The sequence below is a fragment of the Diadema antillarum genome, unplaced genomic scaffold (assembly GCF_040938485.1).
Source record: "Diadema antillarum isolate AM-2024a unplaced genomic scaffold, OU_Dant_1.0 seq00000649_RagTag, whole genome shotgun sequence".
NCBI lineage: Eukaryota > Metazoa > Echinodermata > Echinoidea > Diadematoida > Diadematidae > Diadema > Diadema antillarum.
Genome location: NW_027271563.1, coordinates 227592 through 241294, shown reverse-complemented (window position 1 = coordinate 241294; position 13703 = coordinate 227592). Strand labels below are relative to the sequence as shown.

General features: G+C 38.6%; 1 protein-coding gene across 1 annotated transcript; it reads right to left on the bottom strand.

The window, feature by feature from the left end:
• Positions 1-30: 30 nt before the first annotated feature.
• Positions 31-13208, bottom strand: LOC139736470 (uncharacterized). The gene is made up of 7 exons (XM_071647221.1): positions 13157-13208; positions 10193-10516; positions 4733-4924; positions 4134-4469; positions 3442-3726; positions 1609-1908; positions 31-165 (listed from the first exon to the last, which is right to left on the bottom strand). Exons 1-7 carry the CDS (start codon positions 13206-13208, stop codon positions 32-34), a joined length of 1623 nt encoding a protein of 540 aa, XP_071503322.1. The 3' UTR covers position 31.
• Positions 13209-13703: the final 495 nt, after the last annotated feature.

Genomic DNA, 13703 nt, shown 5'->3' with positions numbered 1-13703 from the left:
TACGCCATGTGAATTATTATACTCACCTCAATCAGTAGACAATCTTTCTCTTCATGAGGACAGTGAGACAGGTGATGATGGAGAGGATGAAAATGACGATGAGAAGAACGTACGTGGTCGACGATTTCTGAAGGAACCCTTGAAAAGGGCTAGCTATGGGACCCCCTGTCAATAAAGCACCATTGATTAATGATATGGACAACGGTAGCGCTTGATCATTCCTGAATTATTTTACCTTCATTTCAATAGTGGTGTGTGTTTGAAAACTCGTTTTTGTTTTTTGTTTGTTCATATTTTTATTTGTTTATTTATTCAGAACAAATTACCACCAATTAAACGCTGTCTAGGAATAATTCGTTACACGAGCGTAAAGATACATTTTTGCTGAAATATATTTTTTGTCCATTATGTCTTTTCCTGTCTCAATAAAGATACGATACATTCAGCCAAAACGTTGCAGGTTAAAAAAAAAAAAATATGCAGAGAAACACAAAAAATACATGCTATTGCGCTGTTCAGACTAATTACGTTGTTCCAAATTAATGGTAACCTCGAACACACACTGGACTGAAATTGCTTGGCTCAACACTTGACGACAATGGATAAAAAGATGCACATTAGGGGTTTGTAGCTGTCAATCAAAGCTCTAGAGCGCCCTCTCGTGTTTCTGTAATCTGTGCTTATCGTCTTCTTTTTCCTGACTTTGTGGAGTGACTAGAAGATTTCTTGTTGTATTTCAGAAGGAATCTTAGCCTATCTTAAATGTTAAGATCGACTTAAAATCATGACATGCTGCGTGTGTCTTCAGTGGTGTTCTAGCTTCTTTAATATGTAAATAATAACATTGAAGACTTTGTTCATGCAGCCATTGATATGCAAATAAAATGTTTGATAAAGAAATTTTTAAGTAAATTTTGATAACAATATGAAATGGATAATGAAAGGACGATGAACCATTTACAGGGAAACCAGTGGTATAATAACATGGTTTTAACTTTTAAGATTGACTTAGATTCTAAGTGAAATACCCCTGATCCCTAGCATTCACACAACTTTGAAAGTAGTGAGATAGTGCTAGAAACGATAGAGAAGGTTAACATGTGGTACTTTCCTTCACTAACCTCTTGATTTGGTGAAGGGATGACCTTTTGGCTTATATACACACTGTACGCTTTGCTTCAAGAATGGTAACACACCTAGTCAGTGCAAACGTATATTGACTTTTGTTGATTTTTATGATGCCCTATAATCATCACTTCTGTGTCCAAAAGAATATCTACATAATGTGCCATAATTATATTTTATACCTTTTTTCTACTTCTTTTTTTTTCTTCAGGTTACTTGGATCTGCCTACACACAAAAGAATATAAGAATTAAATATATATATATATATATATATATATATATATATGTATATATATATATATATATATATATATATATATCTTCCAAACCAAAATCCTGCCGATGACATCATCTGCCATACATTGTTAGAGTAGTAATATGGTTACCAAAACACATAGGACTGCATTTCCTCTGAACTTAGCAAAACTTGCACATTTCGATACGATGTCTTTGTAATCGTATTTGCAATTTCTTTAACTTACCAGGAGGAATTTTTGTTCGGCAATGTTTCATCCATGACAACGTATCTCCAACTCTGTTGGTGGCAGAACACGTGACATTGATGCAGCCATCGGGGAGTGGAGACAGGATCGCTGAGGCACAGCTGGAGGAGGACAAGGTGTTGTCATTAGCTGTAATGTTGTAAGTGTGGAGATGTGGGTAAGGCTGGTCAGAGATGTTAACATGACAGGTGATGAATAGAGCTTCCAGGTTCCATTCACCTCTGATTTCAGTTGTCTCGATCCTAAGAATGTTGCCAACAGGTTGTTCGGGGCCGGGTTCTGTAATGAGAGCGAATAGTGACAAAATGGGTGAATGCAACAGGAATACCCTGAAGGTTCCATTTCATAAGGACACTGAAAGAGACATGAAACGTGAGTACAGGGTCTGTCTCAATGGAAGAGACTTTGCCGAGACTGCAGCGACTAATCAGTCCCCGCGACTCGCGCCAATCTACAGACCATGAAATGGCATGCGATCATTACAAGAAGGCGACTTCAGGAAGCATCTGAAACGTCTTTAAACAAAAATGACAACTTCATAGCCTGGACGTTATGGAGACGTCACAGCGACGTAACCGCAACCTCTCCGGTTGGCGGGCCTAGGCAAGGTCGCGGAGACGTCTCGGAGACCTCGTGGACAAAATTAGTCTCAGCGACTACGCCGCGACTAATGAGAGTCGCGTAGACATCTCCGAGACCAGCTGAAGACTGGAAAAGGTCTTTAACAAATCGAACATGTTTGATTCTCGCGCGACTCCCTAGAGACGAGGCGCATTTCCAGGAGACGTCTCGCAGACCTCTCTGCGACCAGCGAGACTCGAGTCGCCAACAGGTTGCCTGTCACGTGGCCTCCAACCAAACGAGATACCCACTTTTATCCGTGTTATCCCACAAGACCGACACACACGATTCATACTGCCCACGAGTTCGACATTTGAAAAAGGTCCATGAGTCATACAGCCCACGAGTGTTACACTAGGAAAATAAGACCCATGAGCTCCACACTAGGTAACAACTGCCAAAGAGTTCGACATTACAACACAGGGATTAATGTGTCGGTCTCGTGGGCCTTGTTTGCCTAGTGTCCAACTCACGGGCTGTATGACTCGTGGATGTCGGTGTCGTGACGTGCACTCCTTTTATTTACAGTTTTTACTCAGATAGCCGGGACCATAAATATTGTGTTCACAACTTGCAGCACTTGGGGGGTTTGCCGCAGTATTTTTCTTGTCAATGGTGACACAATATTGTTACATTGTCGACAGCTTGACTGCATGTAACCGCACGAGTACCATTTGAATTCTGTAGTTTGCAGAGCAGCTGTTGATCAATTATGGTTATTACTGTGAAACCTTTGTAGAATCACATAAACAAAAGCTACTTAAAGATTTAGTCCCTTTCTTCTTTTTTTTGGAGACACGTCGCATAAATGAAAAAACAAACAAATTTTGTAAATAATAATTTTTCATGTTGAGGTTTTCTCTACTGTTTATAAAATGCGCTTTGTGGCTATGATATTGGCGTCATCTCACGAGCTAGACACCGACGAATCATACAGCCTAAGAGTCATACAGTCCACGAGTTTGGCACTTATCCTATTAGGCAAAATTTGTCTTGCGCCTAGCTTGTGGACGATAGCTTGTGGGTATGTATATCGTCCTTGTTGAGGTCAAGGGCCTTGTTCACACAGTGTCTACTCGTAAATTGTGGCCGCTTGTAAGACTCATGAGCTGTATAACTCTCGGGCTGTATGACTCGTGGGCAGTATGACTCATGGGTGTTTACCTCGTGACTTGTACCCGTAATAACTACCTGTCTGTGGGGGACAGTAGGTCTTGGTTGCTTCAGTCTCTCCGTATTCATTTATACCAGTACACACGACATCGATGCATGTGTTGGGATGAGGGTCAATCGTCACCGTAGGAGAAGATGAATTGGAAATGACGCTATCGTCGACTGCAATGAGGTACGTGTTGATTGGTGGAAAGGGTTGGTCTTCTGGATCCACGTGGCAAATAATGATGAGGCTTATTTCGTCATCATCATCATCCTCTTGAGTCTCAAACTCTACGCTGATGATTCCTTCTGATGGCATATCTGTTGGATATGATTATTGTTATATATTGATCAATGTCCAAACCAGTAACCGGTCACCAATCGGAAATAAAGATAGAAGATAGAAGATGTGATTGACTTTGCTGGACGGAAGGGAAGTCAGATATGGTTTTGAAAAATGATAAAACTTTCTAGGACTTTGACTTGACATCTAGACATTCAGTAAGCATGTGTTAAATGAAACAAAGAGCAGCCGTTTACCAAGGTTACCGCTATAACTGACAACAGGGCATAGTATACAGTGTCAGAAACGTTTCAGGTTGATATTATGCTCTTGGCTTCTGTAATGGGAACTCAGGGTTGAAAAGAGGTGTCCTCCCCACACATGCAGCCTCATTGGGATATTATAGCTCACCACTTGGTCCAGACTGCATAAAGACTATAGCTACCTTGAGGACAGTGTGTGCGCGTGGCTGAGGTTGTTCCAATCCCGTTCGTCGCGGAGCACGTTAGTTCGATACAGGCATTGGGGCGTGGTGAGAGGATGGCTGAGGCGCTGCTTGATGACGATAGAGTTGTGTTCTCAGTCCCAATGGTGTAGGTGTGGAGGTACGGGGATGGCTGATCAGTGAAGTTCACGTGACAAGAGATGACCAGATTGACTAAGTTATCCTCGCCTTTAATCTCTACAGCATCGATGGATAAGATGTTCTCTTCTGGGGGTGTACCGGGACTTGGAGTGATACATGGAGTGGTGGACTGGGCGGGGGACGGGGTTACACCACCTGTTGAATCATTTTAAGTGTAATCGCACATTATCAGTTTCACACTTAACAGATAAACCTCACAACCTATTTCGAGTGTAATCGTCGATCCTAACAATAGAACAAGTCAAACATTTAATAGAATAAAAAATATGGTTGATATAAACAAATGAATTCAGCGATTCGTATACATGAATATGTGCAATGCAGTGATGTTAGGTCTACTGCCGTTGAAACAATGTGTACTAGATATTATATACTAATATCAAATTTGACAAATTCACCTGTAACATTCAGAGTAGCAGAGCGTACAACACCGTACACGTGACACTGAAGTATGTCACCGTTGTTGGCTGTCGTTGGAGTGAATGTCAGTTGACTGTTTATGTCGTAGTAAGTCCAGCGATCAACTCCATAACTTAGGCCTTCATTCAACTCTCCGTTCCTAAATATTGCGGCCGCAGCTTCAGGATCTCCTGTTATACAATAAAAACACAAAAAAAAAACCAATTAATACATCTCTACAACAGTACAATTGTCTTCGACACCCAACATCATGAGAGCACATTGATCACTATCACAAGACATCTGCTAAATTTCAAGAGAAAGAGGGACGGTGGTCATCATACCCCTCGCATCTCTTCAAGTCTCATAATAACAGTGCTAAGCTCTTTGAACCAATAGACTAACGAGTTCATCTATTTATTATGTCATATGCGTCACAACTTACAATATTATACATACTTTGTGTGAAGCTTTTGCTTCCAGAATTAATGTTGTCATTCGCGTTTCTTTGCTCTTTCAGAAAACAAAAGAGAAGTTATATGCGTTGTCGTTACTGAATCAGTGCATGACATTTCACATGTTAATGTCAGTACTGTTAAAGATTAAGTCCATCCTGACGATTGGCTGTGTGAATAAAAGCAGAAAATAAGAGGAAAATCCAGGACAGTGAAAGTTTTAGGAAATTCTGATAAAGCTAAGAAAGCTGAGATTTTTTTTTAAGGCGAAAGGGGACGTTGTGAGCAATCAAACGCGAATTAATAAGGGTATGATCCGTATTTGTTCTGCATTACAAGATAAGAATTTTTCAAATTTCCGTTTATCACACATTTTTGTTAAGTCAAAAGTCCCATTCCAAAGTACATTAAAGGGGCATTCCAGACGATGTTCATAATTTCACGTCATGTAGTACATAAATCGACAACTCCATGTATAGATTTGTGGAATTTATTTTGGTTCTTGAGCAGAGAAACAATACTTTGAAAAACCTTAAACAAATTACACTGAACAAGGATGATGACATAGGAGGTTCACATATTTCAGAAATGTAGCAGTGTAATTCAATTACGATACCGCTTACTTGCGAGTTCACCTGTGTATAATCTATGCATGCCTTCTTCTTTTGTTCTGCTTCATTGAGCCTCAAGTCATGCATTCTTATGGTGACTCTTCCATGTCATCATCCTTGTTCATTGCAATTTGTTCTAAATTTTGACAATATTCTTATTCTTTATCCCTATTATCAGAAATTCTGAAACTCTGTCCTCAGTATAACTGATTTATAGTTGTTCAAATGTAAAAATCTGAAAATCATCCGGAGGTCTCCTTTAAAGGGGATGGCTAGTAAGTGATTAGTGGGAATGCTGGGAGATGGTTGGTTCAATTCTTAAGGGATTCATTTAAAATTTCATTATATATCTATTGTTGAGTGGACATTATTTGCTTCAGAACGGTCTCATATTCAAGTAATGTGCAGTTTAATGCCCCGTCACTGTACAGGCATGCTAGCCTGGAAACATTAAACTGCACATTACCTGAATATGAGACCATTCTGAAGCAAATAATTTTCACAAAACAATAGATATATAATGTACTCTTAAATGAATCTCACAAGAAATGGAACAATCATCCCCCAGCATTCCCACTGATTCCCACTGATCAGTTACTAGCCATCCCTTTTAAGTTTGCATTATTTGTTCAAACAGATGAGTTGCTTCATAGAACGTATAAGCAATTCAATTCAATTCAATATTTATTTTATTTTTCGACAAGAACATATAGACATCACTTTTTTGGTAACAGAAAATAAGGTGCATAAAACTATGTAAGATGAAAAGAATGTACAATGATTGTACCACCTTACAATAATTATACATTATTATAAAACTCAAGTGATTAGAAGTAAGGAAACAGTATAAAATTCGAAAAATGGAGGGACCCACTAAAAAGACAAAAGCTTGTAGGATGTGGGCCCCTCAGAGGAAAAACATCAGTTGTGAGCCTGGTAAGTAAAAGTCTGGAAGCCCACTAGAAAGAGAGGTCAACAATAACAGACAGATATAATACACACGAATAAACATGAAACCAGACTGGAATAGGAGTAACAGTACAACGGAGAGTTGACTACGAGACGAGACAAAATGAGGCAAAGCTAACATAGCAGAAAAGAACAGAACAGACAAAAACGTTCAGCAGAGACAGCGATCTCGTAAGAAGTATGTCGAAAGAGTGAGAAAAAGTGACGCGAGAAAGAACAATGTATAATCGGAGAAATATCCTAGCCTTATATGAGTATAATGACAGGAGCTAAAGTATATGTAGCAATCAATACATGAAAACGAAGGTTCTAAGATAAAGAGTTATAACAGCTGGTTAATTCAATTCAGTAGAATTATAAGATTGCAATAGAACAAATTTAAGTTTCCTTTTGAATGAGTATATAGAGGGGGCATTTTTAATATCGGCATGCAGAGAATTCCAATAAATCGGGCCAGTAAAGACAAATGTGTTCTTGGCTAAAATCGTACGAAAAAGAGGTAAATGATATTCATTAGAACGTCGAGTTGGATATTCATGAAATGACTGATTTTTTAGGAACATGGAATAAAAAACATCAGGAAGAGAGTTATTGTTATACATATACATAAATTTTCCTAAATTAAATAAAAACAAATTTCTAAATTTTAACAGCTTATTAGAAGCAAACAGTGCATCTGTATGAGAACGTATGGGAGAATAACAAATGCCACGAAGAGCTTTCTTTTGCAAAAGGAACACCTATCCAACAAATTTTGGTGCGTGTTGCACCAAACTAAAACTCCATGATTAAGGTAGGGCAATATCAATGAGGAGTGTGACATAAGTAATGATTTTTTAGGGAAACACAGTTTTATTCTATTGATAACGCCTATATTACGTGAATTTATATTACAAATAAAATCAATATGCAATTTTCAAAAAAGTTTCTCATCTACAATAACACCAAGGAATTTAAAATATGAAACTCTTTCTAAAGGAGTGTCATCCAAAACTATGTATAACAGTAACGAAAAACACTGCCTAAAAATGCTGTAAAATATTTGCCTTTTTGCTGATGCGAATTTAAATGCGTTTCTTGTGCAATCTGGATTTGAACGCGCTTTTTACACGTTCATGTGAGGAAATCATGAGAAAGAATGCTGACGAAATCAAACTGAATGAATTAGATAGCCTTTGAATGTTGATCTTGATGATCATACAAATTCGCTCGAACTTGAATGATCGCATCGTTAAATCGAATGCAAATCTGATGAAATTGGGCTGGAAAAATTATATTAAACACTCTCTGTGTTAGAATAACAGTACTTAGCGTAATGTCACGTTTTGGAAGATCAAAAACAATTCTGATTGAAATATTCATAGGTCAGTCAATTTTTGTAAGAATTTATCGCTTTATGAAGATCTTATCTGATATGAGCTCCATTACAATTACAACTTAAGTAGGGGACCTAGTTCAAATAAGGTAGGCTACAAGTATCAACAACTCAGTGGCGTATCTAGGGGAAACGGCGCCCGGGGCAAGCGCGAAAATTGCGCCCCTAATTTCTGAAAAAGTGTTCAACCCCAACCCCATCCCGGTAGGGATTTTAAACAAAGTCTACATGATATGCTTTTTTTCAAGCACTTAAAAGGTGGTCTTTTGAGGGTGATTTAAATGCAGCGAATTTTGATAAATTTTGGGGAGCGAGCGCAGCGAGCGAGCCGAAAATTTTTGTATTTCAGCTTACAAAACATGGAATTCTTGCCATTTTTTGCTTATCAAATCTTACAATTCTAATCAAGATATAGTGACGGCCTTATAGATAACAATTTATACCAACAAACTGAGGACTTAAAAAAATACTCTAAATTAGTGCGCGCGAGTGAGCCGAAATTTGTATATTTCTGCGTCATCGTCACGTTTTGTTCTTATCTCTCTTTTTTATATATATATATAAATTTTGGCGAGCGAGCGCAGCGAGCGAGCCGAAAGTTTCTGTATTTCAGCTTACAAAACATGGAATTCTTGTCATTTTTTGCTTATTAAATCTTACAATTCTAATCAAGATATAGTGACGACCTTATAGATAACGATTTATACCAACAAACTGAAGCCGAAGTTTGTATATTTCCGCGTCATCATTACGTTTTGTTCTTATCTTTTTTGATTTGTTTTTTTTTGCGCCCCCCCCCCGTAGTGTTCGAAACCGTTGATCCAATCGGCGATCGCCTTCAGAACGAAAGAAATTGCAGCCGCTGCTCAGTGAAACATTTTGCCTGCTAAATATTAAATGACATGTGTGAGCACAATAGACATTGTCATTTTGTCCGCGTCAGCGTCACGTTTTGTTATCTTCTTTTTCCTTTTTTTGATAAATTTTGGCGAGCGAGCGCAGCGAGCGAGCCGAAAATTTTTATATTTCAGCTTACTAAACATGGAACTCTTGTCATTTTTTGCTCATTAAATCTTACAATTCTAATCAAGATATAGTGACGGCCTTATAGATAACGATTTATACCACCAAACTGAGGACTTGAAAAAATACTCTAATAGTACGAGCGAGTGAGCCGAAATTTGTATATTTCCCCGTCATCATTGCGTTTTGTTCTTATTTTGTTTGATTTGGGGTGTTTTTGCGCCCCCCCCCCGTATGTTCGAAACCGTTGGCGCCTTTTGATCCAATTGGCGATCGCTTCAGAAAGAAAGAAATTGCAGCCGCTGCTCAGTGAAACATTTTGCCTGCTAAATATTAAATGACATGTGTGAACACAATAGACATTGACATTTTGTCCGCGTCATCATCAAGTTTTGTTCATACCTTCTTTTTTATACATTTTTATACATATTTGGCGACCGAAAATTTTTGTATTTCAGCTTACGGAACATGGAATTCTTGTGTGAACACAATAAACATTGTCATTTTGTCCGCGTCATCATCATGTTTTGTTTTTATCTTGTTTGATTTGGTTTTCTGCCCCCCCCCCCACCATTCTCCCTTCCCCCCCCCCCCCCCCCTTCCGGGCGAGTTTTTTTCTTTCTTCTTTTTTCTTTTCTTCTTCTTCTTCGTTTTTTTTTTCTTTTTTCTTCTTTTCTTCGCTTTTTTCCCCGTTTTTTGCGCCCCCAAGGAGTGGCGCCCGGGGCACGTGCCCCCCTTGCCCCCCCCCTAGATACGCCACTGCAACAACTAAAATGATTTCATCAACGTGACATCGATCAATCATACTGTATGTATTACTGATTGAAACCAAATTATCAAGTCAGAAATGGTACACTTTTGTACGATACTCAGTACGATTAACACCTTAATGTTTTAGATAATCACAGCTGATGAGACTAGTGTGCACACTGGCAAAAAAAAAAGAAGAAGAAGAAAAACACCAACACTATTGATAACAAAAAACAACAACCAAAGACTATTTTGATATAATTGGAATTGACTCACGTTCTCCATCACATCGTACGCCTACGTCCTTGCTATGTCCACAACCGGTCAAATCAGCGCATCCCCATGGCAATCGACCGCACTCTGAGAGGGAGTTTTTATCCCCAGTGGGGCAGGTAATAGCATCGTCTAACCAAACAGGGCCCGATCCTTCTCCGAAGTGAGCATTGGAATGGACCGATGCAGCCCCCGAGTACCCAAGCTGTCTACACACAGCGTGAGCTGCGTTCATATTCCAACCAGTGTCACATGCTGTGCCCCAAACTCCGTCACAGAATATCTCCACTCGCCCTTCATGTTCGTCAGCCCCATCAGCAAGTCTCACTGAAACGTGGGGAAAAAACAAACACGAGAAAACTGAGTAGAATTTCAGATTCTTTGGCGCAACTAAAAGTGAATTATCATCATATTATGCACGACCAGCTGTGATATTATGCGAAATTCAAGACGCATTCTATACATTCTCGGCTCACATTCTGAAATCTACAAAATTGTGACTCTTCAATATATATATTTCGAATTGCATATAATGTGAAACAAGAAATAGTTAGACTTTTGATTCATACTCGTATCAACAAGACTACCGAAATGTTACAAGTGATATCAAAATGAATCTATTGAGAAACACTGGTTTACACTAACAAACAGTGGATCTAAATCAAATCTTGACATTCACTTTCTTTAAATAGCATCGCAAAGGACGACACTTTCAAGGAAAACACGTTACAGTAGGGCTGGGATAATGTGGATTGAAAATTTCTCAACAGCGGAAAGTTCATGGATTTGGACGGTAATCTAATGCAATGAAGTGTGATATGCGATGAGATCTTCTGTCAAAATGTGGACCGAGGCCTATCTGGATATACTCATCAGGAGGTGGCACCACCCTGATATACTAAATTATCCGAGTAGATTAAAGAGAAGCTTCACGCACCCTGACAAAGAAAAGCCCTGTAGAATGTGAGGTGTTGAAATAACTTTACTAAAATGAACTTAATTTGAGATCTCAATCTCATCATTACCTTGATAAGTAAAGAAAGAAAAAAACCGCAAGTCAATATCTTACCCTTTTAGCTTGTAATACCTCGTGCTTTGTAGCGTGAATTGGTGGAACAGATCCTAGACATACAAACACACGATCAGAACTTCCACGGTTTGAGAAACGCGCAAAGATCTGTGATCTACCCATTCGCTTGTGTGTTAGTTCGGGTTAGCAGGAACGAATCCATATTTTTCGCTGATACTCACCAGTTCTACCATCGCACGGCCTCGAGCAGTGACTTCCTCTGAATCGGTAGGTCTCAAAACTAAGTTTGCCGCTGAGCGACTGTGGCTATCTGCAGAGTCAGTGTTTTTCACTCCTTGTTCTTTTATCCTTTTCCCGCTCAAATATTGTAGCAATAAGATCAACTATTTATCCATAAAGTTTCAGCTTTATCTTCTGGGAATTGATATGTTACATTACAACCTCGTTTTCATTTTGCAATTTTTCTCTGCATCATTATGAGGAATTATTGTACATAGGATCACATTGAGGGAATATTTTCACTTCCGTCGTTAATATTAAAAAACAGATAAACGGCGAATGTGTAAGAACACGAAAGACAGAGGTCAACAATTATGCAATTAGTTAGACTCTCACAGATCAATGTTATTGAGGAAATGTGTCTGAAACATAGTGAGTTGCGTCATCAATGAATTATTACCATTTAGATTGATAACAAGTCCATAAATATGACTGAAATGATTGTAGGTGTGTGTCCTATTCGTGCAGCAAGTTCGTAGTGATATAATTGAAAGGCATCGGTGATATTGCCTTCATTTAGAAAATGGACAAAAATATCCGGCTATGATTGTAAGTTCAACAGAATGAGTAGTGCTAGGATTTTGAATTGAGACATTACTTACACGTAAACCTATGGGGTCGTAGAGCAGGAAAATACCTCCTCATTTTGAATATATTTATTCTGTTTTATAATTCCCATTAGTCTTTACCCGACTTGAGGTGTAAGAATTACAAAATAGATGCTATCATCTTTCTGTCATACTTTTTTAAAATCCCAAAAGTCTTAAATGAAAAGATTAATCGGCGTCGCTAGGTAGCTTTAGAGAGTACGCTGATACGACAACATTATCTTCTTTTGGCTCCGTGTTGATATATGGCGATATTTGTCCTTGCTTTACATGGTTTTCATGTCAAAGTTTATGTGTTTTTGTTAGCTCAAACAAGTCGGTATTTCATTTTATACAACTATAAAGTAGCATAGTAGTATTCCATTGTTTGCTTGTACGAACAGAACGAGATATCATAGAAAACGGTTACGAACCTGTCTAATATTACTGAAAACAGATAACTCAACGGTACTGTGTGAAGATTGACCACAGTAAAGACATAAAAATGTGAGATATTTCATTGTTTTCAGCTGCAAAGAGATGGATTTCATATCAACCACTCTTAGATAGGGACGCCTTCACCAATTCGCTCAGGGTTATTGTACTTACTGAGCAGCTGATGTCTACTTTGCTTAGCCACAGTAACGAAATCACGCCCGAAATTCATGCGTAATTTACGGACAGCATCTGGTAACGTTAAAAGCATGACGAAAAACGTTGAGTTCTAAACGGTGATCAAGTCCAGTTTATTTCTTACACAAACATCCTGTCTCGACGGTTGTAGTTTTCCTGGTTTCTTAATGTTTCGTGTCACGTGAGATGATGATTGCATAGCGATTTTGATAAAAACAAAAATGTCTTCATTCCATCCTAGGTACCCTTAGGTAGTCCGATGTTCCTGAAAGTTGTTCAGTCTTCTAACTCCTGACTAAACCTTGGTCGCATGTCATGTAAAATCTGAAGATTTCACAGCAATTCTAATTAATATCAAACCCATTTTTTACCAAAGTTATCTTATACGTGTACCGTATACTCTCTGCGGCACTCCGGGATGAATTGCGAGTTCGTTACCTGAATAGAAGCCAATTATGTCACCTTCTACTGGCATGAAGTCAATGTTCATTTCCGTCGCATTTTGTTCCTCTGTCAAAAATTATCGAATTAAAGAAGAGAAAGTCATTTTAACGTGTTTGGTGTGTAGTTTACTAATTAGTGGAGATGCTTCTTATATGAAGTCTTGAACACTGTACCGTGCAACATGCTTCCAGATTATGACATTCGTGTTCTGAAGCTGTGATCGGAAATATTAGGATGCATCTCGCGTTGGCATAAGCGCATCTTCTGCGAGTAATCATCCAGTGCAATGATGGACACATAGAGACTACACAATGTGGGTGGAAGAAAAATCAATCTTTAGTGTACTGGAAAGTATTGCGTTTCAACTACTTTAAGGTTTTCATGTCAGGTAAACATTTTGTTTTATGTGAGTTTGGTTGTAGTCGGAAAGTAAATGAAAAAATGTAGTCGACTTTACTCATATTTTAAATTCACATCGTCCCCTCTATACTGCATAGAGATTCCGATGAGGGAACAAAATTTCTGCCCTCGAAGACTTTCC

Excerpts from the sequence above, each read along its gene's own strand:
- LOC139736470 (XM_071647221.1), bottom strand. The coding sequence starts at position 13,208 with ATGAACATTGACTTCATGCCAGTAGAAGGTGACATAATTGGCTTCTAT. Across the intron at positions 1,909-3,441 it reads CTACTGTCCCCCACAGACAG|AACCCGGCCCCGAACAACCT; the intron begins GTAGTTATTACG and ends CTCTCATTACAG. Across the intron at positions 166-1,608 it reads CCGAACAAAAATTCCTCCTG|GGGGTCCCATAGCTAGCCCT; the intron begins GTAAGTTAAAGA and ends CTTTATTGACAG.